Source organism: Orbicella franksi, chromosome 2 (genome assembly GCF_964199315.1).
Source record: "Orbicella franksi chromosome 2, jaOrbFran1.1, whole genome shotgun sequence".
In the NCBI taxonomy this organism is placed as follows: Eukaryota; Metazoa; Cnidaria; class Anthozoa; order Scleractinia; family Merulinidae; genus Orbicella; species Orbicella franksi.
The window spans coordinates 38,504,162-38,531,622 of NC_138146.1; the positions used below are offsets into that span (position 1 = coordinate 38,504,162).

At 38.3% G+C, this 27,461-nt stretch overlaps 2 protein-coding genes across 3 annotated transcripts; both read left to right on the forward strand.

Annotated features, from left to right (window-relative positions):
- The first annotated feature begins 1,504 nt into the window (after positions 1 to 1,504).
- LOC145479759 (lysM and putative peptidoglycan-binding domain-containing protein 1-like) lies at positions 1,505 to 6,985 on the forward strand. The gene is made up of 3 exons (XM_081458199.1): positions 1,505 to 2,094; positions 4,323 to 4,666; positions 5,262 to 6,985. The coding sequence occupies exons 1-3, from the start codon at positions 1,843 to 1,845 to the stop codon at positions 5,455 to 5,457; spliced, it is 792 nt and encodes a 263-aa protein (XP_081314325.1). The 5' UTR covers positions 1,505 to 1,842; the 3' UTR covers positions 5,458 to 6,985.
- Positions 6,986 to 10,083: 3,098 nt separating this feature from the next.
- Positions 10,084 to 26,862, forward strand: LOC145479760 (uncharacterized). Of its 2 annotated transcripts, none has more exons than XM_081458200.1 (9): positions 10,084 to 11,254; positions 16,306 to 16,461; positions 17,649 to 17,844; positions 18,335 to 18,416; positions 19,335 to 19,500; positions 20,085 to 20,223; positions 20,625 to 20,796; positions 22,381 to 23,498; positions 24,944 to 26,862. In XM_081458200.1, exons 1-9 carry the CDS (start codon positions 10,211 to 10,213, stop codon positions 25,249 to 25,251), a joined length of 3,381 nt encoding a protein of 1,126 aa, XP_081314326.1. In that variant the 5' UTR covers positions 10,084 to 10,210; the 3' UTR covers positions 25,252 to 26,862. The 2 variants fall into 2 exon arrangements, with proteins under 2 accessions (XP_081314326.1, XP_081314327.1); XM_081458201.1 differs by lacking the exon at positions 10,084 to 11,254 and adding an exon at positions 12,497 to 15,435 and having other exon boundaries at positions 24,944 to 26,861.
- The last annotated feature ends 599 nt before the right edge of the window (positions 26,863 to 27,461 follow it).

Below are 27,461 nucleotides of genomic sequence, written 5' to 3' on the forward strand. Positions count from 1 at the left end.
TTTATTTTATGAGAAACTGTATTTTAATTAATTATTTCATTTATTTTATTTATTACTGTTATTAGAAATATTTTATAATATTTAACTAATTTATTTTTAAAGTAATGTAAGCGCATTGAGTTTTTTAAATGCGCCCAAAAAACTTTATTATTATCATTATTATTATATTAAGAATAATAAAATATTCAACGAATTAAGAATCTGAGAACAAAAGCTAAAGAAACCAAAAGGGTGAACAATCGTAACGAGCTTGTTAGAACAAAAGAGTTAAATTAAGATGGTTATAACCGTTTCTTTAAAGAAGGTTTTTACCAGTTTGGCCACATTTTGGCCGGACTAAGTCCGTTTGGCCAGGGCTTAATTAATTCTCATGCACTAATTACTGTCAGCTAAACCAGAGACCAGCAGCATATCATTTCACACACGTGTGATCATTAGTAATAGTAACTGGACCGAGTGGAGTACAATAGACCAATTTCGATATATTAAAATTCAGGCTAAACAATAGACTTCAGTGCGAGGCTCTGGGGAATAACTACAGAGTTTGTGGGGTTTATTCCCCAGAGCCTCGTGCTGAGGTCTATTGTGTTAGGCTGAATTTTGATATATCGAAATTGGTCAATTGATAATGGTAATAGGACTGAGTGGAGTCCAATTCGGTCTGTAATCATACAAGTGATTAACAAAAAGGTTATCGTACACCTTTAGAGGTGTCTAGCGTCCAAGCGATGTAGCGCGCGAGGTTTAAACTGTAGATACCTAAACCCTATATCAAATGCTTATAGAGCTGGCTATCAAACAAATTAACTATATCAACAATTTTAAATAAAATGAACAGTCAAATTTTTCACGATCTTTAAATGCGAACGTCAAAATTAATTATTGAAAGCTACAAGTCAAAGGGAATTTGTTCGTTTGCTCTCAAATTTAGACAGTAGCTAGTTTAACATATGAACAACAAAAAAAAGTGTCTTCGAATTTTTTATTTCTGAAATGTTTTTTCTCCGAGAGTGATTTTAGTACGTTTACTCCACATTGTTTTAATCATATTTAGAGGTCATGAAAAATTCGACAATTCATTTTTTTTGTCAAAATTCCTGGTATAGTTTGATAGCCAGCTCTATAACCCTGGGGGGTTTAGGTATCGACAGTTTGAACCTTACGCATTATATCGCTTGGACGCGAGACACCTCTAGACTATACGGTAACCTTAAATTCTCAGGTTTCACACTAGGACGGAGAAATTTGAAAACTCTGCTTTCTTTCTCCGGTTAGGTCTCTCGTCCACTCTAATCCGTCACAAAAACCGGAGAAATTTGAAAACGCCGGCTTTTCATTTTCGTGTGGACGTAAAACATTCTGAAAGCGAAGTCGAAAGCGAAGGCATCACGATAATCATGTGATTTCCCTGCGCGAGTTTTCCTCAAACACAAATCCAAAATAACCGGTGATTGTTGCCTTTTTAAATTCCTCCGACGTAATGGGGACGGAAAACAAATTTGACGCGTTTTCAGAGGACCATTTCCGAGGACCTCAATTTTAAAACTTTTAGGGGGGAGGATGCCCTTGGAGTCCCCTACAGAGGAATGTCTTCGGCGGTCCGTATCTCGAACCCCCTTCTCTAGTATAAAATCCTGTGTCCAGCCCAGGAAATACATACTTAAGAGTAATTCTCTATTCTCAGCATTTTAAAAAGAGCGAATAAAACTTCAAACGTGCAAGTGGGAGAAGAAAGCGCTCCCAAAATACTAACCCTACCCCACTTAGGGACTAAAATAATCTGAAAGCACGTGAAAGTTTGCGCAAGACTGGAATCTAATTTTGCAATAAACAAAATGGAAGATGGCGGAGGGAGCACGGCAAAGTATCTTTTCCGATCGTGGACTTCGAAGGTACAAATCAAGTCCACAGTTAAACGCAGTCAAAAAGAATCAAGCCTCGGAAAGGAGTTCTTTGTCAGGTAGCTTCGAGGCACCAAAATCTTATGGCACAACGCGAAATCAACTGCTACCGCAATGCGACGTAAAATTGATTGGTCATGTGCTGGAAACAACAGACACACTGCAAGGATTGGCGATAAAATATGGAGTAACGGTGAGTAAGCGTGTTTGAAAAACAATTTGTTCTATTAGCTTTTTCTTTAGGCATTGGTAGGCTTCGTTACGCTATCAAACAGACCAAAATGATGGGCCGCAAAATCGTTCCCTTGGAGAACAATGGACGGCTTTTCTTCCTGCCCGGCCGGCCGGGTAGGTCGGTATCGAATTTCTTGCGAGTTTAAGATTAATCTACCTACAGCTAACCAACCCTTGAGAAACAGGTACGTTTCCTGGGAGCAAAGTAAGAGAGACGTTCTCCCGTTGGATAAAATTTTGTCAACGACTTCGTTTTCGATTTGGTAAAACTTGTTATACAGGTTATATAACTACAGGTAAGCTTAGTAAGTTATATTCAAATCGTACTCGGACAGTCGTCCCGAACCATAGATATTCCTTGATTTGCCTATACATAGATCATTTGTCTCACTTTAATATACCAGCTAATCAAATATTTGCTTTCACAGGTTTAATATTAATCATATTCATGAATATATTAGTGTTTAGGATACGATTTCTCGGAAAATGATATGTTTCCAATCAATATGTTGTTTTGAACAAAATATAAATTGTTCTCCATAACACAAGGCCAAAGGTCTCAGGGATCTACCTTTATATACGGCGTCTCATTTTTTACCCTCCATGATGGACCTGGATCCTTTACATCCTTAAATCCTTAGGTCTGGGATGGGTTTAATTTAAGCACGTTACATTGGACTAGCATCCTATCCAGGGAGTAGAAATATTTCTGTTGTAAGATGGGCTATGTAATGAACTTTTAGTCTGAGATGGGATCATAGCAAATTTAAGCTTGGGATAAATATAAAAATGATGTCACATCAGACTTGGGTGTGTTTGTAGCAATTGTAGCAAAGTGTTTAATTATAGGGGGAAGTACAGGCTGATCAGAACTTCTGGTTCACGCTGCATTTGACTGCTTGATGGGTTATATTTTAATGTGCTACTATGATCAAAAAATTCACTTGCCTTTTTCCTTCAGATTTTAAAAGCATGTTTGTTTGACGCCTGACTGGCAAAATCTTGAGCTTCGAATTTTATCCAAAGGCTGTTTTCTTTGAGTGCAAGTTTAGGATTTCACAGTCTGCCATTTCACGTTCAAGACTGACCGATTGGACCTCGGAGGGTTGGATCAAGGATAAGATTGCGTCAAAGACTCACTAGCTTAAAATTGCATCGTGTTAATGCAGCTTATTGTACATGCAAAACACAAGTTTAAAAGTATGAAAGTTTGAAACTCCCTTGCTGCATGATATTAATTTAGGCACGTGCACATGTATTGTATTTTTACACTAGTCAGTCTTTGATGTCATCTTATCCTCGATTCAGCTCTCTCAAGTTTTTTAAGTTAGTAATGGCAGACCATTAATGAGGAAAATTTCAGTCAAAATAGACAGGTGTCTTTTTGAAATGAAGGCTTAAAACTTTGGTCACTTAGTGGTTCAGTTATATAGTTTTGAAATACAAAGAAAAAGTAGAATTGATTGTTGGTCACAGTAGCACTTTAAGGTATAAACACATATGAGGCTAATGAATGACTAAGAAATAGAAAACATGTACCCTGTTTCTATTAAGTGTTAGTATAAATATACTTGTGCTCTAGCTATCATGCATGCTATTCTCCAAGTGACTACGCTACTCACTAGCTATTCTGTTGTAGATAGTGAGTAGCATAGCAGTTTCAATTTTTAACGAAATGAAGGCCGCTTCTTTGCATTTTCAAGGTGTCTGTGAAGAGGATTTAGATAACAAGTAGTAGATTATTCGCTGTTGATTTCTATGCATGATAGTTGGCTCAGGCTGCGCCCTTTTCAACTATCACATGATAGAAAGCTCATAATCTAATTGTTTAACAGAAACACAAGGTGACAGGCGAGGGTTTTGTCTGACTTTTTTGAGTTCTCCCAAACTTCCACAAGTGTTTTTGTATAACTCAGTAGCTCATAACTCATGTTTTCTATTTCTTTAAGGAAATTCTGTGATAAAAAAAAGAAAACAACCTGTTTACTTTCATTGATCATCAAAACGTAAATATTCTCTTTGCTTGCACCATCATCACATCAACAGCTTGAGCTAGTTCTGTGTTTCTATTGAATTACACAAAACTATTTTAAACCAATCAGTACATGTATTTTCTTTGGACAATTTTCTAATCCTTTTTAATGGGTGCTGTTGTGACTGTGGACTAACTTGTTTTTGCTTTTTCAGGTTGAGCAGTTGAGAAGAACAAATAAGATTTGGGCAAATGACAATATACACTTGTTTAAAATTCTGAAAATTCCAGTCAAGAAAGATTCACCACACTATTTGGAAGAACTGGAGGTTTCTGAAGATGGTACAGAGGATAGTGGACCAGGTATTAATGATGACAGAACTATCAATAATGGCGTGAATAGTAGCAAAGGAAAGCAATGTGGAGCAGCGTGTGATGGCTCTTTAGATCAATCAAAAGAACGAACATCAGAGGAACAGCACATTAAAACTGCTTTAAGTTTTCTAGAACAGCTGGATGCAAGAATTAAAAGTTCCAAAAAAGAATCTGAAAAACTAAGGTGAGTTTTGGTTCTGATATCAAAAGCTACTGATATTGATCAATAGCACAATCCAAAAGTTAAATTTTATACACTGATCAATAGTCACAATTCTGAGCAAAGAAACATCTGAGCACATAGTGTGTGCTAAGAACTCAACCTAGGGTCCAATGTTTCTTGTATGTAGGATTTAGCTTGTCTCGTTTAATTAATGTGTTTATTTCCTACAAAATGGTGTCAGATTTGTGTGCCAAAATGTTGTCCATGGCTAGGTACCCACCACACATGCAAAATACAGAAAGACACTGAACTAGAATTACAACAGATTACCACCTGTAATTGTGAAATTATGAACTGGAGTCTTGCACTTATGTGATCAATATTTTTAACCTCTAGAGCCTGTCTTGACTCATTCAAGTGTATTTGCTTTGGAATATGTGACCTGGTCAGCTTCTGCCTTTCCGGGGCTCAAGTTATAAACACAAATACATTGCTCTCTGTCACAGCATACGTATAACTCTAAGACAATAAGCAACAGACACTACCGTCTCAATAAGGTACAATGTACATGTAGCTGCAGTGTTGAGAATAATAAATCAAATATATTTATTTCCAGGACTGTTTCTGGACCCAAAGTTATAGCAGACATGGAAAAATCAAGTGGCAGTTATGTTGCAGAAGATGACTTGTTTCGACCACTGGAAACAGGATCATCAAGACGGCAAAGAGGACAGATACTCGCTTCAAAGAGACATGTGAAACGAGACAAGACTGCCATCCAGCATGATGACGATCAGTTCTTTGAGCTCTGATTGTATGGGGTGTCACTGAAATATGATTTTGATGATGGTGTAGTGTTCTATGCCAGCTGAAAAATGCCGAGCTCTTTTTGAGAGCTTAACACCCTAATATGGATTAAATTTCTACATGGTTCACAGGTACTTAATGGTGACAAAATTTCAGGAATTTTGAACATAAACTCAAAGGAATAATATTGGACCAAATTGTTATTTAAATCCCTTTCAGATTCTCAAGTTGCTCTACAAAAAATGTTTCTTAGCCATATTCTCTAATATTAAATAATAAATCACTAAAATTTAGGAACTTTTTGGCTTTAGCTAATGACAAAATAGAAAAAATACAGTTGAAACCTGCAATTTTGAACCTCCACTATTTTGAACCCTATTTTGAACCCTCAGGGGAAATGAAAAATAGTGGGAGTCCAAAATAGCCGATAGTATGACTGATGGGCAATTCCAAGGCAAATGGTGTTGAGTTGAAAATAATGGGGAAATTGAAAATTATGGTCAAGTTAGAATTGGTGGGTCCAACTGTACATAGATAGGTTTTAGCATGAGGAAGTAAGCTGTTACTTGCTCCTTTTACTCTTGCCACCGGCCACAAAACAGGTCTTGCAGCTTTACTAAATTCAGTGACTCTAAATGTTCCAATGCATGTTTACCTCAGTTAAATATTCAACTTTTTTGCCAAACTTTGCAGGTAGATTGTACTTATATCTGCAGGGGTTTCATTGACTGGCTGGGAGCACGATTTTGCCGGCCTGATTTGACAATCTCGAGAAAAGTTATAGTTCAAAAATTGTTGCCTCCCTGTGAAAACATTAATGAAACCCCTGATTCTGTAAACATTCTTTTCTAATTGTTTCTTGTTTCAATGTTGATTATCTCATACTGTCAAATCCTGGGTGTAACTCGCTCCACCCCCCACATCAATGCCCCCTGCTCTTGATCATCTCTCCGCTATTACCAAAAAATTCTACTTACGAGTCCCCTCTCTCCCATTCAGGATGTAAACTCCCCCGGTTATACATCTAACCCCATCCAAAAACCCCTTTCGAAGTTGTATGAGCCCACTGGGCTGTTATCGCTAGATTTTACAGTATGCCTTTGAGCAATTGATGACTTGGCCAGATAAATAATGATCATTGTAGACAGCTGCTGTAGATGTCGGCAGCCTGCTCTCGGAAGAAAGATAGGAAAGATGGTTACAACATTGTTTGATTCTAGGTGGCAGTGGTAGAATAACTGGACTGGACTCCAGAACATTGACTTATGCTCACACCCTTTAAAACAGAATGAACAGTGAATTTTTGTTAATAGTGAGTGTGTATAACAATGCTAGGAAGTAAATACTTAACTTCCTTGAATGCCATCAATTTTAATATATTTTTACATGAATAAATAGGTGGAATTCACCAGATGAAAGTATACTATATTTAGCTATTTTTATATTGTTATGTCATGTAATTGTGTAAATCTGGCCAAGTGAAGGAACTCGACAGCTATTAATGATATTTAATAAAGAAACCAACACCTTAAATTGCATTGCTATAGTATAACATTATTGGTATATGAGCACATTATTGATTAGAACCATTTGGACTTTCTGCACACAGTGACTGGTTCATTATTTTTTTGGGTTATATCATGCTGTAGTTAACTTTTTTAAAATGTGATTAATTCTTGATCTGAGCTATTTCACCTATATGTGGTTCATTTCTTCTAGTTATTTGACTTTAGTAATTACCACATATGGTTGAAATAAAAAAAAAATTAACATTGACATCAACATATATAAAACTATGATGAAGCAACTATTAACCCATCGGAGAAACCTTGAGAAGAAAACAATTTCACTATTTTGTTTCTTCTCATACTCTCAGATGCTTCCATCACTTTCTTAATGTATGCCAGTATGATACTTTTACTATATTTTGTACACTATAACTGCATGTTCTCTCAGCCAATCAGAACATGCATAACTACCGTGGTAACTTAAAGTTTGACACAACGTTTGCACACAATCATCTGCAAGGATTTATTTTGTACCATAATAATATTATGATTAATATATAGTCAGAAAAAATAATTTATGGACAATCGATTGCAATCACTGGTTTGAGAAAGTAATTTTTCTTTTTTGTCTTCAGTGAGGTATCTTTGAGATCGTTTTATCTTTAGTAGTGAAATTTGTAACTGTTTTGGTTGGATGATGTGATAAATCAATATTATGAATGGCTTTGTGTTACATGTACTTGGGTATTTTATTGTCTTAGCGACGTTCTTATCGATCCCTGCTAGCACCAAGATTTCGTAGAAGGGTTTTCCTCTGGTTGAAAATTCGGGAAATATAAAGTGTTGAATAGCAAAAGCAGCATATTGGAAAATCACTGGAAATTTTAGTCGTAAAATTGTACCCTGTAAGTGTTTTATCATAGGTTGTTGTTACGTCATAGGACTTCTTGATTCTGTAATGCGCATGTGCTTGGCGCGACACGTGGATTAAACAGTGTTGTGTGTTAACGTGTGTTGCTTATTAATTATAATCTCATTCGTTTATTCGAACGGTTCCGTTTCCTCGGTTATAACAGTAAGCTTTAAGTGAACTTTTTTAAGGCTCAGAAAATGAGGAAACATCGGTCACTTTCATTCGATAAAAACTCCGCAACTTTCGAAACGAGGTCAAATGGTACGGAAATTTCCTGGAAAAGTTTCCGTAATGTCCGAGAATTCACTGCCTTCCTTAATTCGAACCATTGGACAGAAAATTTCTGAAATTCCGGGAACAACATCATATGAAAAGGAAATTCAAGGTAAAGAGATTTTCGAAAATTTGGATATACCTCGCGGCGTTGTCCTCTTTTCCTGTAATTTCTACCCTGGCTCAAATTTGATTTGGGACGTAGAAAAGACAAAACCTCTGGAACGAGGGTAGAAAATTCAGGCATTGCAACCGAAATTTTTTGTCGAATCAATGGAAAGCACCCGTTGTCGAGGAGTCGTTGCTCCAAAAATGTTTCCTTGCGAAGCAAAATGTTTCCAAAAAAAAATTTAGGAACTTATTTTGCTTCCGCGACAATGCAAATAACATTTGTATACAGAAACAATGCCTTATCGTTAACGGTACCTTTACCTTTCGAAAGAAAGGCCTTAATTATTGCGTGTGATTGGAAAAAGAGTCGCTGTTAATGACAAGTTATCAATCCTCCGCACATTTTTGTGAGGACAAAGTCTCGCTTAGATCATGGCATGTGTGAGAAAAGTGCAAACATGACCCTTAAATTATTGATAGTACCGCGAGACGGCAAGATGAACCGCAAGAGATTAAAAATGGTGCTTTATTGAAAAAGCTTGTTCCGCCAAGATAACTCTATATTAAACTCCTATTTTGCTCGCTTCTAGAAGAGGGTATTAAAAAATATAACCTCGTCTACAAGCAATCTGTATTGCCGGATTGGGACTGGGGACTAGAAAGTGAGACACGACAAGTAAACTGAGCTGTTTTAGACAGTGTTCAAATCAACCTGCTGAGAACCAATCAGAGTCGAGAATTTGTTATAGTTCAATGATTCGTTATCTCTACCGCTGAAAAAAACAAGAGACTTCCTTGTCATACGTTTTGGGGGACTATTTGTTTTCCTCTCACACCGAAAACACGGTCTGTCATACTGTGGATTGCGGCTGGCGTTTTCAAATCGATGTCACAAAATAGATATTAAATTAAATATTGCAAAACTGAATACCTAATGTCCGTGAGGAGTATCATGATATCAATAAGCCATTGTTTACATGTTCAGTAATAATATTTTAGTGCAAAAACAGTGATCTTACAGGTAACAGTCGGTTTGATATAGCTGCGTCCCTTTAAGTAACTTGAAAGTGTCGCCGAGCATTTTCTCTTCAGTTTTCATGAGGAATGGTTCTACAGCTCTATCAACTAACCCAACTACCAGATGATCAAAACATTGATCAATATCGCAAAAATGATGTTCAGTGTTTCATCTTTGTATACTAAACTGCGCCATTAACAGAGGTAAAAATAATTTCAAATAAAACTTATCTACACAAACACGAGAAAAAAACCTTTTTAATCAGAACAGTCTCGATAATAATTAAAAGTTCGTAAATATATATTATTGATAAACCAGCCATATCAGAAATATAGTTCAGCGACTCATCGGCTATACGCAATGAAACTCTGGTGATATTCACTACTTTGTCTACTTTGTAAATGACTCGAAACTCTTTAGCTACAATGAAAACAGCGAAAACTTGTTTCAGAAAATGCATTTATACACGTTTTGTTCCTGTTTTGAAAAGCAGCTGTCCTGTAAATTATAGGCGATTGTTTTTATTTCTTTACGATATATGACATGTATGATGATCTGTTTATTAAGACGAGGGTTCTTTCCAAGTTTGTAGTAGTATTTATAGGACGCGAGCAAAATGTAAAAATAAAATTTAATTCCTGCTAGATGCGGACTAGTTTTTTTTTTTTCGTTTTAGTTTAGTCCACTTAGGAGAGCGACACAATCAGACAAAACTATACATATCACTTCGCCTAAATTACCATACATCAATACAGATCACACCAGGTGATATCTTTGGAGTAAATTATCTAAACCCCCTGAGCGGCGTCCATTTGTTTCTTTAGTCGAACACGTAACATACGCTTTGAAGTCAAATTCAAAATAGCTTTTTGATCTCCGAATCAGTTTCACGCCAGAAAACTTTGTGAAGTTTACATATCACAAATACTGCGGTCATGACCAAGGCAAGCTATTTAATGATGGCTGTCTTTGTTGGATCTTTGGCCGCAATTGTCTATATACAGCGAGAAAGAATAGATTATAACCGTCTCTGGAGTGTTTTGATTCAAAGAGGCACCGAGACTCAAGACCCAAACACTGATCAACTGGAACAAACCGACTGCCAAAGCAAAGACGGTCTAAATATCTGCCGCGACTCACGTTTGTCAAATTCACCATGTGGTGATGCGTCAAATAACGCAAACGAACCCAGATCCTCAAAGGATAATAATTTAGATAGTGCTTGTTTTGAACAAGAAGGTACCGCAACTTCATCAAAAGAACAGCAAATTAAAGAACAAAATGGAAATCGAGTCTGTGGCGAAGAAAAGAAAGCGACCACTGAAGGAAACGAGTCCTTGCCGGGTCACATGAAGAAATTAGGAGAACATGGCTCTTCTATTGTGGAAGGAGAAATCGAAGAGTTGAATTTTGTACCAAACGGCAGGGATTTTTATGAATACTTTTTACGAAAGAGGAAGCCTTTAGTCATGCGAGGAGCAATAAAGAATTGGCCGGCAGTACGACACTGGGCGAACGAAAGTTACCTTCGCGAGAAATATAGTGATGTTGTATTCGATGTACAGCTGACTAAAAAGTACGAGGGAGAATTTCCGGCTAAGAAAACAATGAACCTAAATGAGTTTCTTTCAATTTACAAAAGCAAGCAGGTTTATTTGGATTGTCCCTTCCCTCATAGTGCCATGATCCAAGATATTTTCGTACCATACTGCTTACAGTGCGAAGAAATTATGCCGACTATTGCCAGTACCCATTTACTTTTCAGCAGTGGAAACACGAGCTCAAGTTGTCATATGGATGGGTATGAGAACCTGTTAAGTCTAATCGCTGGAACAAAGGAAATTTTAGTGGCCAACCCGAAGTACGTGGAATATTTTTACCCCCGTAACCACACCACAGTAAACATTGAATCGCCAATCGATCCAGAGGCAGTCGATTTAAAGAAGTTTCCCAAACTCGCCGAAATCCCTTTTTACAAGGTAAGTCAGCTTTCTCTAAAAATTCAAATTGAAAGCAATTCACGAACCTTTTTCCTATCAGAAAAAAAACAGGAATATTAATAAATTATGGATAAAGTTAGCAAGAATGCGAATAGAATCCAAATGAACATGCTGTTATGTTTTGTCGACTCTTTTTTCCCCTCCTTTCATGTTTGTACCTGACCCACCTATTCATGCTTTCAATTCATGTAAATGGAATTTTTTATAACAACTCCTCGACATATGTCTATGTTACGCATCCCTTTGCCAGTATCGCACTGCTTAATATACATAGATATTAGAAAAGTGTCAGTAAATGAGCATTTAATTCTGACAACACGCACAGATCGCAATATTTCAGTCATAGTTAAGTTATTGAGCTCCTAATTATGTGTTGCGTCGAACAGTTCATTGGCTTATTTGTCTTGATATCCGGCATGTGCTTTTAACTAACGTGGAAAAACCATTTTTATTCTTTTCTGGAGCGGCCAGGCGGCGACTGCGTATAAATAATATCTATAAATTCTGCCAAAAAATCAAGGGATTTAAGAAATAAAAGAAAAAAGGCAAAGTCATACTAAAAAAATTCCAAATGAATCAGTATAGAGAAATTCAAAATGGACATACAGCTATTTTTTCAACTTTTTATTTTCCTCTTTTCAGGACTGTTTGCACCTGTGCCATCTTCTTATGTAAATTGAATACTATACCGCCATACTTCTTCTATTCCTCGCGCACTCCTTTCTGACATATTTTAAATATTCATTCCATTTCCTAGAATCGATCAAAAAAAGCATAAATGATAAATTTAATAACTACAGAACGCAAACGTCATAAAGTAGTTCATAATTTGTCAAAATGTCTGGGGGGTCATGGCGCCACAATAATGTCAGTCTTTTTGCTGGTTGTTTGGCGATTTTTTTGTGTAAAAAACTTAATGAATTTGAAAACACGTACAATTGATCCGAGCCGGCTATAAGCACTGGGTTTATACTAATTCTTTAAAAGGGGTTTGAGTGGGCTTATAACTGGGGGCGGGAGATTTTATCCATAGGGTGTTAAATCAAGTGACACAAAAATACTATATACGCTGCAAGCAGTCGTAAACAACAGTCCTACAAGCATTCGTTGAATCCCTAGATTTAATCTCGTTGACTATAAGCCAAGGCAGGAGCCTAATGTTCCCCATCCTCTCCCCCCCCCCCCCCCCCCACCCAACCATTGCCCCCGACTCTCGTAAGAAGTCGTTCGGTCAGGAAAGAAAAAAAAAAAAAACAAGACAACACAAAACTAACTAAGCCAATAAAACCGGCGCTCGTTACTGCTATTTTACATCGCCGGGAGTTATCGGAGTCACTGCCACGCTATAAAGCGAGTTACATTAGGGCTGCTTAAGATATCAGATTCCGACTTGAAGATGTTTATGAAATTTATGAAAACAAATAAGAACACCCCTAAAATGACAACAGACAATGAATCAAGAACAGTGTTCTTAGTTTTCTAAAAAAAGCTCAGTGGGTCGGTCGGGCGATGGCGAACGAGACAACAGTGTTATGGGGATGGCCTAAAGCGCCCGCTAAAGATTGAATCCGAAAGAAATATATAAAAGCAAAGCCGGGACAACGTGAAGTTTTGTGATGGATTGACATGTACAGTATAATCATGATCTGGCGGCCACTTCCAGCCGATAGTTCTATGGATGCTATGGACAGTTCTGGCATATACCCACGTTGGCTTAGAGAAAAGCTACCGTGAAGCTTGGCAGACTTGTGGACCAATAAAGCCCGGTCCTCACTAACGACGCAAGCATAAGCATAAACACAAGCAGCTTATACGCTAGTGAAGACGGCTGCGACATAAGCATAAGAATATCAAAACCTAGCATTCTTCTCATGCTTATGTCGCTATTGTGTCCAGTGACGACATGTTGGCATAAGCATAAGCATAAGCGTAAGATTATGAGCCAATTAGCGAGCACTTTATGCTTAAGTTAACCATGTCCTCATTGGACGCAACACCGACCGTAAGCATAAGCATAAGAAGAATGCTTATAACATAAGACTTCACACAGAGAAAGCTTCAAGTCAGACTCGAACTGACTTCAAACATTAGTAATTGGAGATACATTAGGCTCTTTGGGTGAAGTATATTTATGGAGAAATGGTTTTAAAAAACTTCAAAAATTTGGGGTAGCAAAATAAAGCTCTAATGAGCTCCCTAACATTCTTGTAAAATTTTGAGTTATATATACACACCGGGCTCAAATTCCTTGGTTAATCGTGCTATGACTTTTTTATATTCAGAACTGATAATTTTGTAGCTCGATCGGAAACTGAATCGCTTGTGCTAATGACGCAAATATTGTAAACAAAGATTCCCCTATTTGCTTTGGGAAACATTCTCGTCCTCAGTGCTACACGTGATCAAAAGAGGCGAAGGTTGCTGAGGTGGTGGTGGTGGGGAGGGGGGGGAATGGCGGCGTTCTGAGCATGCTCAGGTCTAGTCCTTCAGGGTTCAACCCAATACGTGGCAAGGGAAGGGAGAGTCAGCGGGGCTGTACTAGGATTCCATATGATCGCTAAGATTGCTAAAGAAGAATCGCAACGATCCCTGAAATTTGTCCTGTAGCGATCCTAGTGCGAGATCATAGCAGTCCAGTATCGAAACGTATTTTTCATCATGATTTACTAAATCCTGAGCAGAAAAAAAATTCTTGAGCAGTGTCTCCTGATGTAATCAAAGACTCTGTTTTGGAATTCTGGGCCATTTCCGAGTTACCTTTTGACTCTGTTTCAAACCGAGTCCTGGTGCAAAACCTTTCATATGGAAATGAGTTTGAACATATGAATGGAAGACACGTTTTGACACAGAGGCAAAACCGGAAATGGCATATTGTCAAGAGTTCCCGTCCTACCCAACCCTAACTCGATCTGTTTGCAACTACCATGTTGGGAAATTATGAAACGCCTGGAATATTTTGTATTTGTTTTGCTCTTTGAGTACATTTTATAGGACACAGCTGACACTTCCCACGAACCAAATTTCTTCCAGTATACGTGGAAACAAAATATTTTGCTCCAAGGGAATGGCGTTTTTTTCTTCGGTACGCCTCAAGGCAGGAAATTGTGACAATAGACAATGAAATGCTAATTTGGTCATCAAAAGTTTCGGCTATTCCGTTGTGGTTACAGTCCGTGTAGCCTGTTTTTCGTGGTGTAAGGGACAATAATTTTACTCAGGGTTCGTCATTGGCGACTACATTTTAGCCTAAAATGGCTAAGGTACTTTTATGCGTTTTTCATCGCGTGGTAATTGTAGCGATCGGTGTTTTCGTATGCATGATACAGCAACATAACGTCTCCGCCAAGGATGGCTCTTTGGAGCAGCAGCTTAAAGACGCTGAAAACATCCCTAAACGGCTTTCTGGAGGAAAGGAATATAAGACGAGTGATAAACCGTTCGAAATTGTACCGGAAAAACTGATGGAGAAAATAACGGCATCTGAAACTACAAGCAAACGTTTGCTTCATGATGACCAGATTGCAGGTCATTGGAAGAAGTTAGGAGAGCTTGGATCAAATGTCCTTATTGGCGAGATCGAAGATATTGATTACGTTCCAAATGGGAGGGATTTTTACTCACATTTCTTAAGGAAGCAACGGCCACTCGTCATGAGAGGAGCTGCCGCAGATTGGTCCGCTGTGAAACACTGGGCAAATGAAACGTACATGAGGGAAAAATATGGCCATGTTATATTTGACGTCGAGTTTACCAAACATTATGAAAGAATACATCCTATCAAGAAAACAATGAATCTGAGTGAATATCTAGACATTTACAAAAGCAAACAGGTTTATTTAGACTGCCCCTTCCCACAGACTGACTTGACATCTGATATCATGGTTCCATATTGCCTGCAATGTGAGGAAGTTATGTCCACCATAGCAAGTATACATCTGCTGTACAGCAGCGGCAATACAAGCTCGAGTCTCCATCAAGATGGATATCAGAATCTTCTGACCCTTATCTCTGGAACAAAAGAAGTTCTTGTAGCCAATAGTGAATCTGCACAGCATTTGTATGCCAATAATTACACAACAGTGCCCGGTTTATCTCCTGTAAATCCCGAATCAGTAGATCTTAAAACATTTCCTAATGTTTCAAAAGTAACTTTTCATAAGGTGAGAGATGCATTCAGTGGCATCAGATATAACTAAGCACTAAGGATTACCACAAAGTTGATGCTGATATTGCAATACATATGTAAGACAATTTTCCTCAACGGTGCAAGGCTGCATAAAGTGAATTGAAAATTAATGATTTGATAGCTTACTTGACCTAATGGTAAAAATTTCTGTAGCTTTCAACAACAAGGCTCAAATCGATTTCAACAAAAAACGCCCAGATTAGGCCAGTGGCCATAGTGCCTAGAAGATCATGGTCCTCAGAAACTTGACCTGATCTCAAAATCTTGAAGTCCTTTATGATGAGTCACAAAGTTTTGTTTTTATGTCCCTATGTCTTGTTTTTTCTTCTTTTTACTTGTTTCTTTTTGTCTTGGAGTCCAACATTGTTTATGTCTTGGTCTGGAAATTTCAACCAAGGGTCTTAGCAAGTCTCCGATTTTTCCATATTACCTTTAACCCTTAGTAGAATAGGTAATTGTGAAGATGAACTCTCTGAAAAAACCTGGCTGTCGGCCATCTGTCCACTGACAGGCTACCAACAGGCTACCGACAAGCTACTGACAGGCTGCCAACAGGTTACTTAACAGATTACCAACAGTTTTTTTTTTGAAGCAGAGAGTTTGCTCTAGAATAGACAGGAACAGTGTAGTAAACCCAATCAAAACAGGTTCAAAATAATACCAAACTCAAATGTTAAATAAATACATCTTATCAGCAACTAACTGATCCATGGCCAACAGAAAAGTTTTTATCATTTAATACTGGTGTCCTTTGTATGGTTACAGCTAATCTAGAAACCACCTAATTAAGAGGTAAAGAGCTTTAAAAAATGTTTCATTATTCAAGGGATTGTGTTGATTGCAGGTTGTTTTGAAGGCTGGTGATATTCTGTACATTCCTCAACACTGGTGGCATCATGTCAGGTCATTTGACTGTCCAAACATTGCCATTTCCTTGTGGTTTCACCCATTTGCCGAGAAAGAAGAGGAACAAAGTTCGCTTGAAGATGATAGTGCAGATGTAAGGATCACAATTTGTTTATTAGATTTTAGCCACATTAATACGCATTCTTATTGGTTGTCAAGTTGTTTGTCAGAGGCGGTAATGTATAGTGTAAGCACTGTAACTGTTATGTAACTATTCGTTCAATACAACAATAACATATTAAGATGGATTCCGCTCAAAGTTTGAGCATTATGTGCAAAACTTGTCTACTAAAAATCTACTCATAGCACAGTAACTTTTGGAATACTATTTAAAACAACTCACTTTAGTTCATTTCTCTAAGTCACCCTAGACTGCGATTAAATTCTCAAGCATTCTTGAGAAAGTTAATGTCAAACCTCGTAAGAATGCTTAAAGCGTGTGTTATTGTGTTTTTAACTAATGCGAAATGTTTGTTTTAATTGAAACTTGAGGGCTTAAATCTTGATAAGTTATTCTTAACTGCACTGAAAATATTACCATGCCATGAGGTTTCTTTGGTAACTTAATTTTTGCCATTATTGCTCGCATGTTCTACGGAAATCATTGTAAACTCTTCACAAATAGATAAGCTTGGGAACTAGTGCCTTATACATGTAGGTTGGCAGTGGGCCTCAGCACTTCAGGCACAGTAGGGAGGTATCCATGGCAACCCTGCGTGAGGGAACCATCCCTGCAGGTAACTGCCACCTAGCACTTTCACACTGAAAAGAGTTCAGTGAGAAATTCTTACCTACACTGCAACCCTATACTTAATTAAACCCATGAACAACAAGGGCGGCAGGGCTGGGAGCAAGAGTCTGCAACAATTCGCAGACAATTTGGACTTTCTTGACAGTGGCAGCCAGAGATTGGTAAAAATCAGCTGAATATGCAAATGATCAGCAAAGATCAGTTGCAATGCGACAAAACATAACAGGTCGTGAGGTCAGAAACGAGCTACCTGTATTGAGGTCACCTCACAGGTCAAATAGGCAATTGGGGATGACCACTGGCCACATTGGCTCGAGATTAACTTTGCCTAGTAATTATTACATTTAGCCACATCAAAATCAACTAATAAGAAATTGCTCTGAAGTTAGAAGTCAATTGCAGATGCCTGCATTAAAATCACTAGTAACTTTAAAAGCATTCTGTGATATTCTTCTCAACAGAAATTTTATAGATATAAATTGCTCCATTTAACTGTTGCCATGGTTACTGTGGTTAATTCTTTTTTTCAGCCAAGTCTGTTTGAAGACATGGTGTACATATCAAAAGCCTTTGATAAACTTGTTGAGTCATATCCAGAAACAATCAAGTGTCAGTCACAAAACAAGCCAATCAAGGAAGTGTTTAGCCCCAAGTCTGATGCATGGGACACACCAAGGGAGATCCAACCCGAAGATAGTGTTGTTACTTTGGCCAGTGGACATAAGAGTAAGCTATGGAAGATGTCTTAGTCTGATTAAAATAATTCTTCTGAAAGCAGCTTTATTTGTACAATGTAGCTTTAATTTTTCCATGTTTGTTGTAGTAAACAGACATTGTTGATTGATTTTTTAACGTCAAAGTTGTTGCTACATCATGCACCCCCCCCCCCCAAATGTTAATTGCTTGCTGCATATTGACTCACCCCACCAAAATGTAATGTCATCTGGCAAAAAGTTGTTGTCACTCTATCCCTATGAAAAAGTACTGCTAATATCTGCCAAGGCTGTTCTCAAAGAGATCATTGTAAATAGTGTAAACAGCAACAACAACAATGCTTTATTTAAACTTAGTTACAGAATATAGCGCACAAGGTGTTAGTTAGACCAAGCCAGTTATAGATAAACATTATGAACACATTAAGTAAATAACAAAATAAGGAAAACTAAATTAAGAGACAGGATTGTTACATGATGCATCATTATTGTTGTTTCCTCAGTGCCTAAGATCGGTTTTGGTACAGCTGGTTTGTTTAAAGACACCAAGTCTTCTGTTTTAGTGGCCCTTACTTCTGGATACAGGTACTGTATATGTTAAATTACCAGTTCAGTATTTCCTAGTACATTAAAATATAGCCTGCCAGCAGGTTCTTATGTGTTGCAGCAGGAGCAAAGTCAATGAGCAAAGTCCCTAGAGATGTGTCAGTGAGTGAAGCAAGCTAGTGAGGGGCCTAGCAAGAAAAATGAGAGCCTGCACGGAAGGGATTGTTTTCTGAATGCAGTGTGTTTGCCCCCGAATGCAGCACTTCCACAAGATATGACTGAAGATCATTTGCCTCCGTTGACTCACCTTTGATATTTATTTTTTTAAACTGTAAACCCCTGTAGACCATGCTGAATTATGTACGCTAATATTTCAAAATCAGGGTAGTTTTTCACACGCTTTATCTCTGAAACGAAGTGGGTGACCCCCAATTTTTTTTGCATTTCTGACACAAGTAACTCATTATCTGACTGCAGTAAAATTTTAAAAAAAATCTATCAACTGGAAAGTTTTCGCGTGGATGTCCTTAACACCTGTATGGAAGTAAAACGATGCAGCAAAGCTGGCAAACTGCTGTGCTCTTCTTAGCAAGCCCTATGGATATAATTTACCAGGTTCAGATATTCAAATGTTATAAAGATATTCAGAGCAGAAAAACATACTGCACAGCTTTCTACATGTACTTGCGGGCTCAGAAAATAAATTTATTTGATGACACTACTTGGGTCATTAGTCAGAGAAGACATATAAGTGTGACTAGTGTGTTACATTTCATAATGATAGGAAAAAAACAAATCTCCTCTAGCAAAAGTTACATATTAAAAAATGTGTGGTTGTTTAGTTTGGTTCACACTACATGTTCACCAAATGTAGCGGCGGAGTTTATTTATTTATGGGTCCTTGTACCTCTTAGACATTCCAGGACCTGAAGCATCTGATTTTGTTTGTATTTTCAGGATGATCGATTCTGCTCAAGCCTATGAAGAAGAGCAGGTGGGAGCAGCAGTGCAAGAAAGTGGAATCCCAAGAGAGGACATATTCATTGTATCCAAAGTTCATCCTCGTTTCCTGGGACATGATGAAACACTCAAATCTGTAGAAGAGACTTTAACAAAGTTGAAGGTACTGATATATTACTTAACAGTCGATTTTTGGTTTCATTTGGGGACTGCTAAACATGTCAGAGAGAGCTGCTTTCCTTCTCTAGTTCAGGATCTACAAAAGTGTATTATGGTCATCTTTTGCAAATAAAAATGCCCTTCAAAATGTATTGAAAGTATTGGATAACAGGATTTTAGTTAGATGGGTGTCCAGGTTTCCTGTTGATGCCCACTTTTGAAGAAACTTGTTTTATTTTTCATGAGCAGACCCTATAGCACATTCTGGAAACCCACTTTTCAAATCCTGGCTAATAAGCCTGTTGGATAATAATAACCTGCCAATAATTTGTCTAATTACTTCGTTTATTTAATGTTTTGCTGGAGCTCTTTAAATAATTCAATCAACCAATCAATCAATCAGCTGACCAACCAACCAACAGTTAAACCAGCCTGCCTGTCAGACAGTCAGTCAGTTAGTCAGTCTGTCCATCCGTCTGTCTGTCCATCTGTCCATCAGTCAGTAGGTTTGTCTTTTGGTCAGCCAGTCAGTCACCCATTCATTCATTCAGTATATTCACTGTTATTTGTTTCCTTTTACTGCCATAGGTTGATTACATCGATCTGATGTTGATTCATTCCATGGACTGTGATCGGGGGCCTGGGGCCCTCTTGATTTGCCAGAAAGGGGAGCCCAAGGGAACTTGGGAAGACTCATGGAAAACTCTTGAGTCGCTTGTTGAGAAAGGTTAGAAGTTTAAGAAGGAGATTTGAAATTCATTTATCATATCTTTGCTCCACATTTTTGTTTGCAGAAATTTCAGGCAAAGAGATGTGATCTTTAAATGACTGTCATAGTACATAAAATGGAGATAAAGAGACCAAATAGTTTGTAGGCTGGATGCCGGACTTAGCCATCTGGGTTCGAGCATTGTTGTCTGCGACTCTTACAGTGTGTGTCTCCACATAGGGGTTTTCGGTTTTTCACGCATTATTGTTCTTGGATGCAGACAAGACATGATCTACAATGTGGATCCTCCTCTTTTGATACAGATTATTATCTTTCAGCTGTTGATGACTGTAGAAGGGCAGTTACTCGGAGCTTTTTATGATCACCTTATCTATTTCATGATGTGTGTCGCCTTCCAGGAACAATCCGCAGTATTGGTGTCAGCAATTTTGAAGTTCAAGACCTGGAACGCTTGCTTGAGATCTCCAAAGTTCATCCTTCAGTGGTTCAGAACTCTTTTGACCCCTTCAACCAAGATCGTGTAACTCGAGAATTCTGCGAAAGAAATCATATTCAGTACATGGGACACAGGTACTAAATAAAACGTGAAGTGTATTCAGTACGATTACCACGGTAAACGATCGCAACATTTCGACGCAACGTATCGCAACATTAAAGTGAAGAATGATCATCGCAGTAAATTTTCCAATTTAAGCAATTGGAAAGAAGAAGCCTGAAAAAATCAGGGCTTCAACGGGATTCGAACCCGTGACCTCCGCGATACCGGTGCGATGCTCTACCAACTGAGCTATGAAGCCACACATTGGGAGCGAGGTCAATTAATTGAGTTCATATCTTCCCGTGAGGAGTGAAATGATGTGAAGTTAAGGATCACATCACATCATTTCACTCCTCACGGGAAGATATGATTTTAACTTTAACGCCCTGTCGGCTTCGACAACCCGCCACAGACATAGTGACTTTATATACAATTAGTTTTAGTTAGTTTATTGTAATCATATAGTAGATTAAGTTAGTAATAGTTCTAGTTAGCAATTAATTAAATAATTAATTTTATTGTAAATCTAGGAATTGTAATCTAAACATTTTAATCGTAATTTTAAATTTTTAGCAAAGTTAAATTTAAATACACGACCCCACAAGCTTTTAGCTTTAATTATTATCGTGTTTAAATAAAGTTTTTATCTATCTATTTATCTATCTATATGAACTCAATTAATTGACCTCGCTCCTAATGTGTGGCTTCATAGCTCAGTTGGTAGAGCATCGCACCGGTATCGCGGAGGTCACGGGTTCGAATCCCGTTGAAGTCCTGATTTTTTCAGGCTTCTTCTTTCCAATTGCTTAAATTGGAAAATTTACTGCGATGATCATTCTTCACTTTTATCTACAACCGCAGTTCATATATGAATAACTTCACATCGTATCGCAACATTGTTGGGCGCAACACGTTGCGTGCGTTTGGCCACCCTGTTGCGACGTGTTGCGACATGTTGGGTATTGAAAATCGAACAAGTGCGCATGCCTGGGCGCAACATTGTTGCACGAACCTGGCCAAACGACTACAACTTCATGCAACATCCACAAATGTTGCATGAAAAATTTGACCAGTTTCAAATTTGAACCAACAACACCCAACATGTTGCAACATGTCGCAACACGTCGCAACAGGGTGGTTAAACACGCGCAACATGTTACGCCCAACAATGTTGCGATATGTTGCGTTGAAATGTCGCGATCGTTTGACCGGGGCTTTACGTAACACCCGAGTTGTTGAAAAAAAAGGTTGCTTTGAAGTTCTGAGACATTTTTTAACACTGACGACTGAACAAAAGGATTGTTGTTGATACCCCACAGGAAATTGGGAGTTTCTTGTTAGAGGCTATAATTTGAAGGTTTCCTTTTTTGTGTGAAAGATAAAAACTGAGGAAGCAAAGAAAAAGTTGTAGTTGCAAATTGGTCAAAAGTCACAGAAAAAGACAAAAAGTCTGGCCGCATAAACACTAGGGGTGTTTCCCGGGGGTGTTCTCCAGCCCAGCCCACACGAATCCTACGACAGTGTAAATAATTTTGCTCTTCAAGAAAGCGAGAACCTATACCTCAACACCGCCAATCGTTAAATAAAACTCGTTTTTTTCTTTTATCTCCACACAGCACTCTTGGCGATTCTTGGAAAAGAGATGGCCTGCCTCTAAATCCTGTTCTTTCCGATGAAGGCCTTAGAAAAATATCCTCCAAATTCGACGCGTCCATCCCTCAGGTGGTTCTCAAATGGTCATTAGAGAACGATGTTATTGTCATTCCCCGCTCTCGCAATCCGAATCACATCAAAACAAACTTGCATTTGGCTCACGTTCTGCTCACCGAAGATGACCGACAGTACATCGAGGATCTTGATGGAAAGATAATCGTGCCCGACGACAATCCTCCGTTCAACTCCCGATCAGAGCCGAGCATTTCTGGTCAACAAGGTACCGACGAGGAGAAGATCTCAGAGCAGAAAACAGACAATATCAATGATAAAGTCGTTTTCGTAGAGAGAGTTAATCCCGAAGATTCTACGTTGTACTTGAGTTCAGATGATCATTGGATTTACGCGTTTGACGCCGCCACGGGAAAGTTGAAATGGAAATATGGAACTGCGGATGAAGGTGGTTCAAAATGCGTTTTCAACTCTGATGAGACGGTTGTGTACTGCGGAACTGACGACAAGTCACTGCGCGCGCTCAACGCTGCCGACGGTAGCCTTATTTGGAAGTTTTCCACAGGAGGAGCGGTGACGTCGTCAACCCGAGTTGGTGCCGACGGCAGCCTCTATTTCGGATGTCTTGACGGGTATTTTTATGCAGTCAATTCTGACGGCTCCTTGAAATGGAAGAAGAACTTGGGCGTAGAAATCTGGTCATCTCCTGCTCTTCTTGAAGGCGGTAAAGCTGTATTCGTCGGCTCAATGGCTGAAGACTCGGCAAATGTTTTCTCGCTCGATGGCCAAACTGGTGAAACGATTTGGAAGTACGAGACGGCAGGACCGGTGTTCTCTTCTCCCACAGTTAGCCATGATAGCAAGGCTGTGTTTTTCTGTTCTTTTGATGCAAACTGCTATGCTTTTAACACTGAGGACGGTCGGCAGCTTTGGATGTTTGAAGGCGACTCCGCGTTTCAGTCGTCACCAGCTGTCAGTAAACTGGACGGAACTCTTTTTGTCGGATCTTCACAAGGAAATATTTACGCGATCGACTCTTCAAATGGACAAGTGAAGTGGACAAGGGAAGGTGAGAATACGGAAATTGCAAAAGTACAGTTTGATCCAACAACCACATTTTAAATGCTTTAAAATGTTTCAGTTTCACATGTAAAGTTGTTTTTATTTAGGAATTGATCTCGATCTTTCTTATCTTATCAGAACTTTGGTTGTTTCCCCTGATTTTATTTTAAAGAGAGGAGTTTTTTTTTTCTTTTTTTTCTTTTTTTGACGTTTAAATGATCTCATATAGAATTACGAGCTTTACGTAAACAACAATTACCGGAAGCGGAAATAGAAATACCATGACGTAGACGTATAGTGTTTTTATAAGTAAAATTTAGCCGGTTGATCAGCTGTGCAAGGCATGGCAAGCCGCGATCGTCTAGTGGTTAGGACCCTGCGTTGTGGCCGCAGTAACCCAGGTTCGAATCCTGGTCCCGGCATAGGTTTTTTTTTTTTTCCATCATTCTTTTTTCTTCTTTAACATTTTAGGTTTATTATTATTATTATTATTTTTAGAAGTATTCTTATGACCTTTCAGCCTTTTCTACCAAGAGAAATTTAAAAACTCTTTCACAATCGAGTATAATAAAGCCGCGCGGGTTTTCTTTAGAGTTTTAGAACACGTTCCGTCGTTCGCAAGAAAGGCTTGTCATGATTGAATTGAATCCATTTTAATCCTTCCTTTCGGTGGAACTGTACTGCAGAATAGTTGCTCTTGAGTTTACTTTCCTGTTCTTTTTTTTTTTCGCTATAGAAATACTTTTATATGTCGTGAAATAATTTATTCTAAATTTAATACTCTGCGGTAGGACAAGCGGTTTACCCGAAGCGGTTTTACACTTTGTTTGTTGGCCGGAATGTTTTTAGTATTTATGATTTATTTACTTCTTGCTACCAGAATTTATTTTATAATACATGCCCTAAGAATCAGCTGTTTTACAAACTAACTGACGGTAAGCGAATCTTTTTTCAAGGTGATCAAGACGACGCGTTGCGTGACATCACTGCAAAGTGAAATGTAAATTTAGACGTTGGCACGTTGGCCGCAATCAAACAATCAAAAGTAGTGAGGTTAAAGTGAAACATGCGTTACTTGTTTTCTTCGGTTTTATTATTATCTGGGTCATAAGAATTAACCATTCCAGAAAATGGTTTTAAAGATATTACCCCGCGTCAAATACTTTGTTATGAAAACGATATTTTTGAGAAGATCTAAATTTTAAGCGGAAATTAAAACTTGGGTGACATAAACATACAGGGGTTGGTGTGACAAGAGAATGTTTACTAGTGCAGTAAGGTCCGGTCATCTATGAGAAATGGTTGATCCAAAGATTGGATTTCAGTCGATGTAACGTTTGCGTCAAAGATTTTTTTTCTTGTTTTTAATAGAGTTGGGTGGCCATGTGTGGGTAAGGCCAGATGATGTCGGTTTGGTTAAGTTTTTTCTTTGTTATTATTGTCTTAAAACAGATAAGGGTGAACTATTCTCTTCGCCATTTATCGCTCCAGATGGAAATATCTACATTGGTTCAGGTCAAGGAGAGGTTCTGGCTCTTCGTCAACATGATGGCTCTCTCGTGTGGAGTTTTAAGACAAGCTCGTCAATCTGGTCGTCACCACGGTTGGATAGAAGTGGTCTGTTGTTTATAGGAGGAATTGACACCTATCTGTATGCCTTGCGAGCTGATAATGGACAATTGGTGTGGAAGTACAAGACAGCCGGACCGGTTGTGGGAACACCGCTGATCACACGTGAGCATGCTGTGGAACAAGCCTGAAGTACACAGGGAAATTATTAAGGCTATTAAAATTGATAAATTTGATCAAATTTTATTCACGGATGTCTCATCATCATCATCATCGGAATCATTTGTCTGCCACACCATAAATAAAAACATACAATAATAAAATATTCATTGGGTCAGGAGATCTCCAAAAAACACCAAGCTTATAGCGGAGCCCACCTCAGTTGTTCATAGAGTAAATTTTAAGCTTTGTGTGTGCGGCATGATCAATCCAGCATTATTTTGGTAAAAAATGTAATGATTTTCTTCTTAAACCTGGAAAAGCTTGTTGAACTAGTGACAGATACTGGTAGAGAATTCCAACTTTAAGGCCTTGATAGAGTATTGTAAATTGCTTAAGATTTATGCAACAGAGGTGCGATTGATAACCTCTGGCTGTTCTTGCGCCATAACAGTGTACTTGACTATTTAATAAAAACAAATTGAGAAACACCTGGGCCCACAATTAGTTACTCAGAACAGTATTCTGAATCCTTGATTAATAAAACTCCTTCAGATTTGGTTTGGATAGCCTGCCTGCAGATGTCTACATGAAGGAAATACATGTTGTGGACGTCCTCAGGCAGGCTAGTGTGGACTGCTGCCACCAAGAACTGAACTAAGAAAGAAAACACACTGACAGTGACATCCAATGCCTGAGTACCCCGGGTGCCAGCTTCACTACGAAAAAAAAAACCCTCTGGCACCAAGGCTAATGCCAGAGATAAAATGGAGTAAAATGTCCTAGGATAATATACCATATTTAAATTAAAGTATCACAGTCAAGACAAGTATGATATCCTTACTTGGTATGACAAAAAATAAAAATAATTAAATATATTACAATATTTAGAGAAGAAGCCACATCAGCCTGCCATCAACCCAGGCCACATTGATGGCAGGCGAGTGTTCTCACCACTGCGCCATCCCTGCTTCCCAATAAAGTACAAAAGTAAAACCTGAAGTGTAACTACGTCTTACACAAGCACCTGCACCGGGCCAAGCTGTACCCCATGTTTCGTTACACTACCAGTTTGTTAAGAAGATAAAGACATGATTTATCTTTATCAGAAATTTTACATTGTCTCCAGTCCCCCATCATCCTGAATTTTTGCAATGAACCCCCAATTATTAAGTAAAATTAAACATATTCACAACCAAATAGACCCACCCCCACATTACACACCATACATTTTGTGTGGTCCTCCTTAGAAGCCATATATTCTCGGCATGGTCCCCTAAATCTCTTCGCAGTGGTCGCTTAGCACAATAGGATGCCACAGGCAACCCAAAGAAACTGAATCTAAGACTAAAGAGTAACAACGTCCCCCTTTCGTGGGCCCATTTTTAGTATTTCAAGATTTCTGCTACTACAGTAGCAGAAACTAGACAGGAGTGAAACCCACTGTTTTTTCTTGTTCTTTTTTTTTTTTTAATTAAGCTCTAATTAACACACGTGCACACCCACACCCGGTTTAAGGCGGGGGTAAACATGAAAAAAGGCCCTTTTTCAAACAAGTGTAACTTCATAACTATAGTTCAGAACCATATAAACCTATCAGAAGAAAGCTTAGGAATCAAAGACACAAAATATTTCATTTATTTTGCCCTAAACTAATTTGTCATTTGATGCCAGATCAATATGTCACCACATGCGGTGAAAAACCCAAGCGTATTTGAGAAAAGATACCTGCTTGTAGATTGCATGGAATCAAGTGTCAAAACAAAGTACTGGGTTTACTCTCTTAGAAGAGCAGAGGAAATTTGGGAGCCACTAAAATTATGGATCCAGTTCCAGTTCAAAGTTCAGCAAGATTTCTCAGGTGACGTATTCCTCAATAACTTGTTTAAAATTCAACTTATGGAGAAACTGTCTGCTCATCCAACTCACCTCAATGAGAGGATACAGCCCTGAAAATTTCAGATCAATTGGACAAATCCTTGTCAAAATATCTTTTCTCAAAGGCAAAAATAACTTGTTTTGAGAAAACGAGCTTTGAACTTACAGTAGCAGAAATGTTTCTCAAGATAAACTTTAATACCTTAAAATTAAAATTCCGGAAAAAACAGAAATTCCACCTTTTACAGAATTTTCATGTGTACCCCCGCCTTAATACCTTATTATTAAATCACACCTTGATATTGGTGAATATATACTGTCCCTACTACTATTAAAATTCTACTAGAAAGCTTCAAGTTTATTC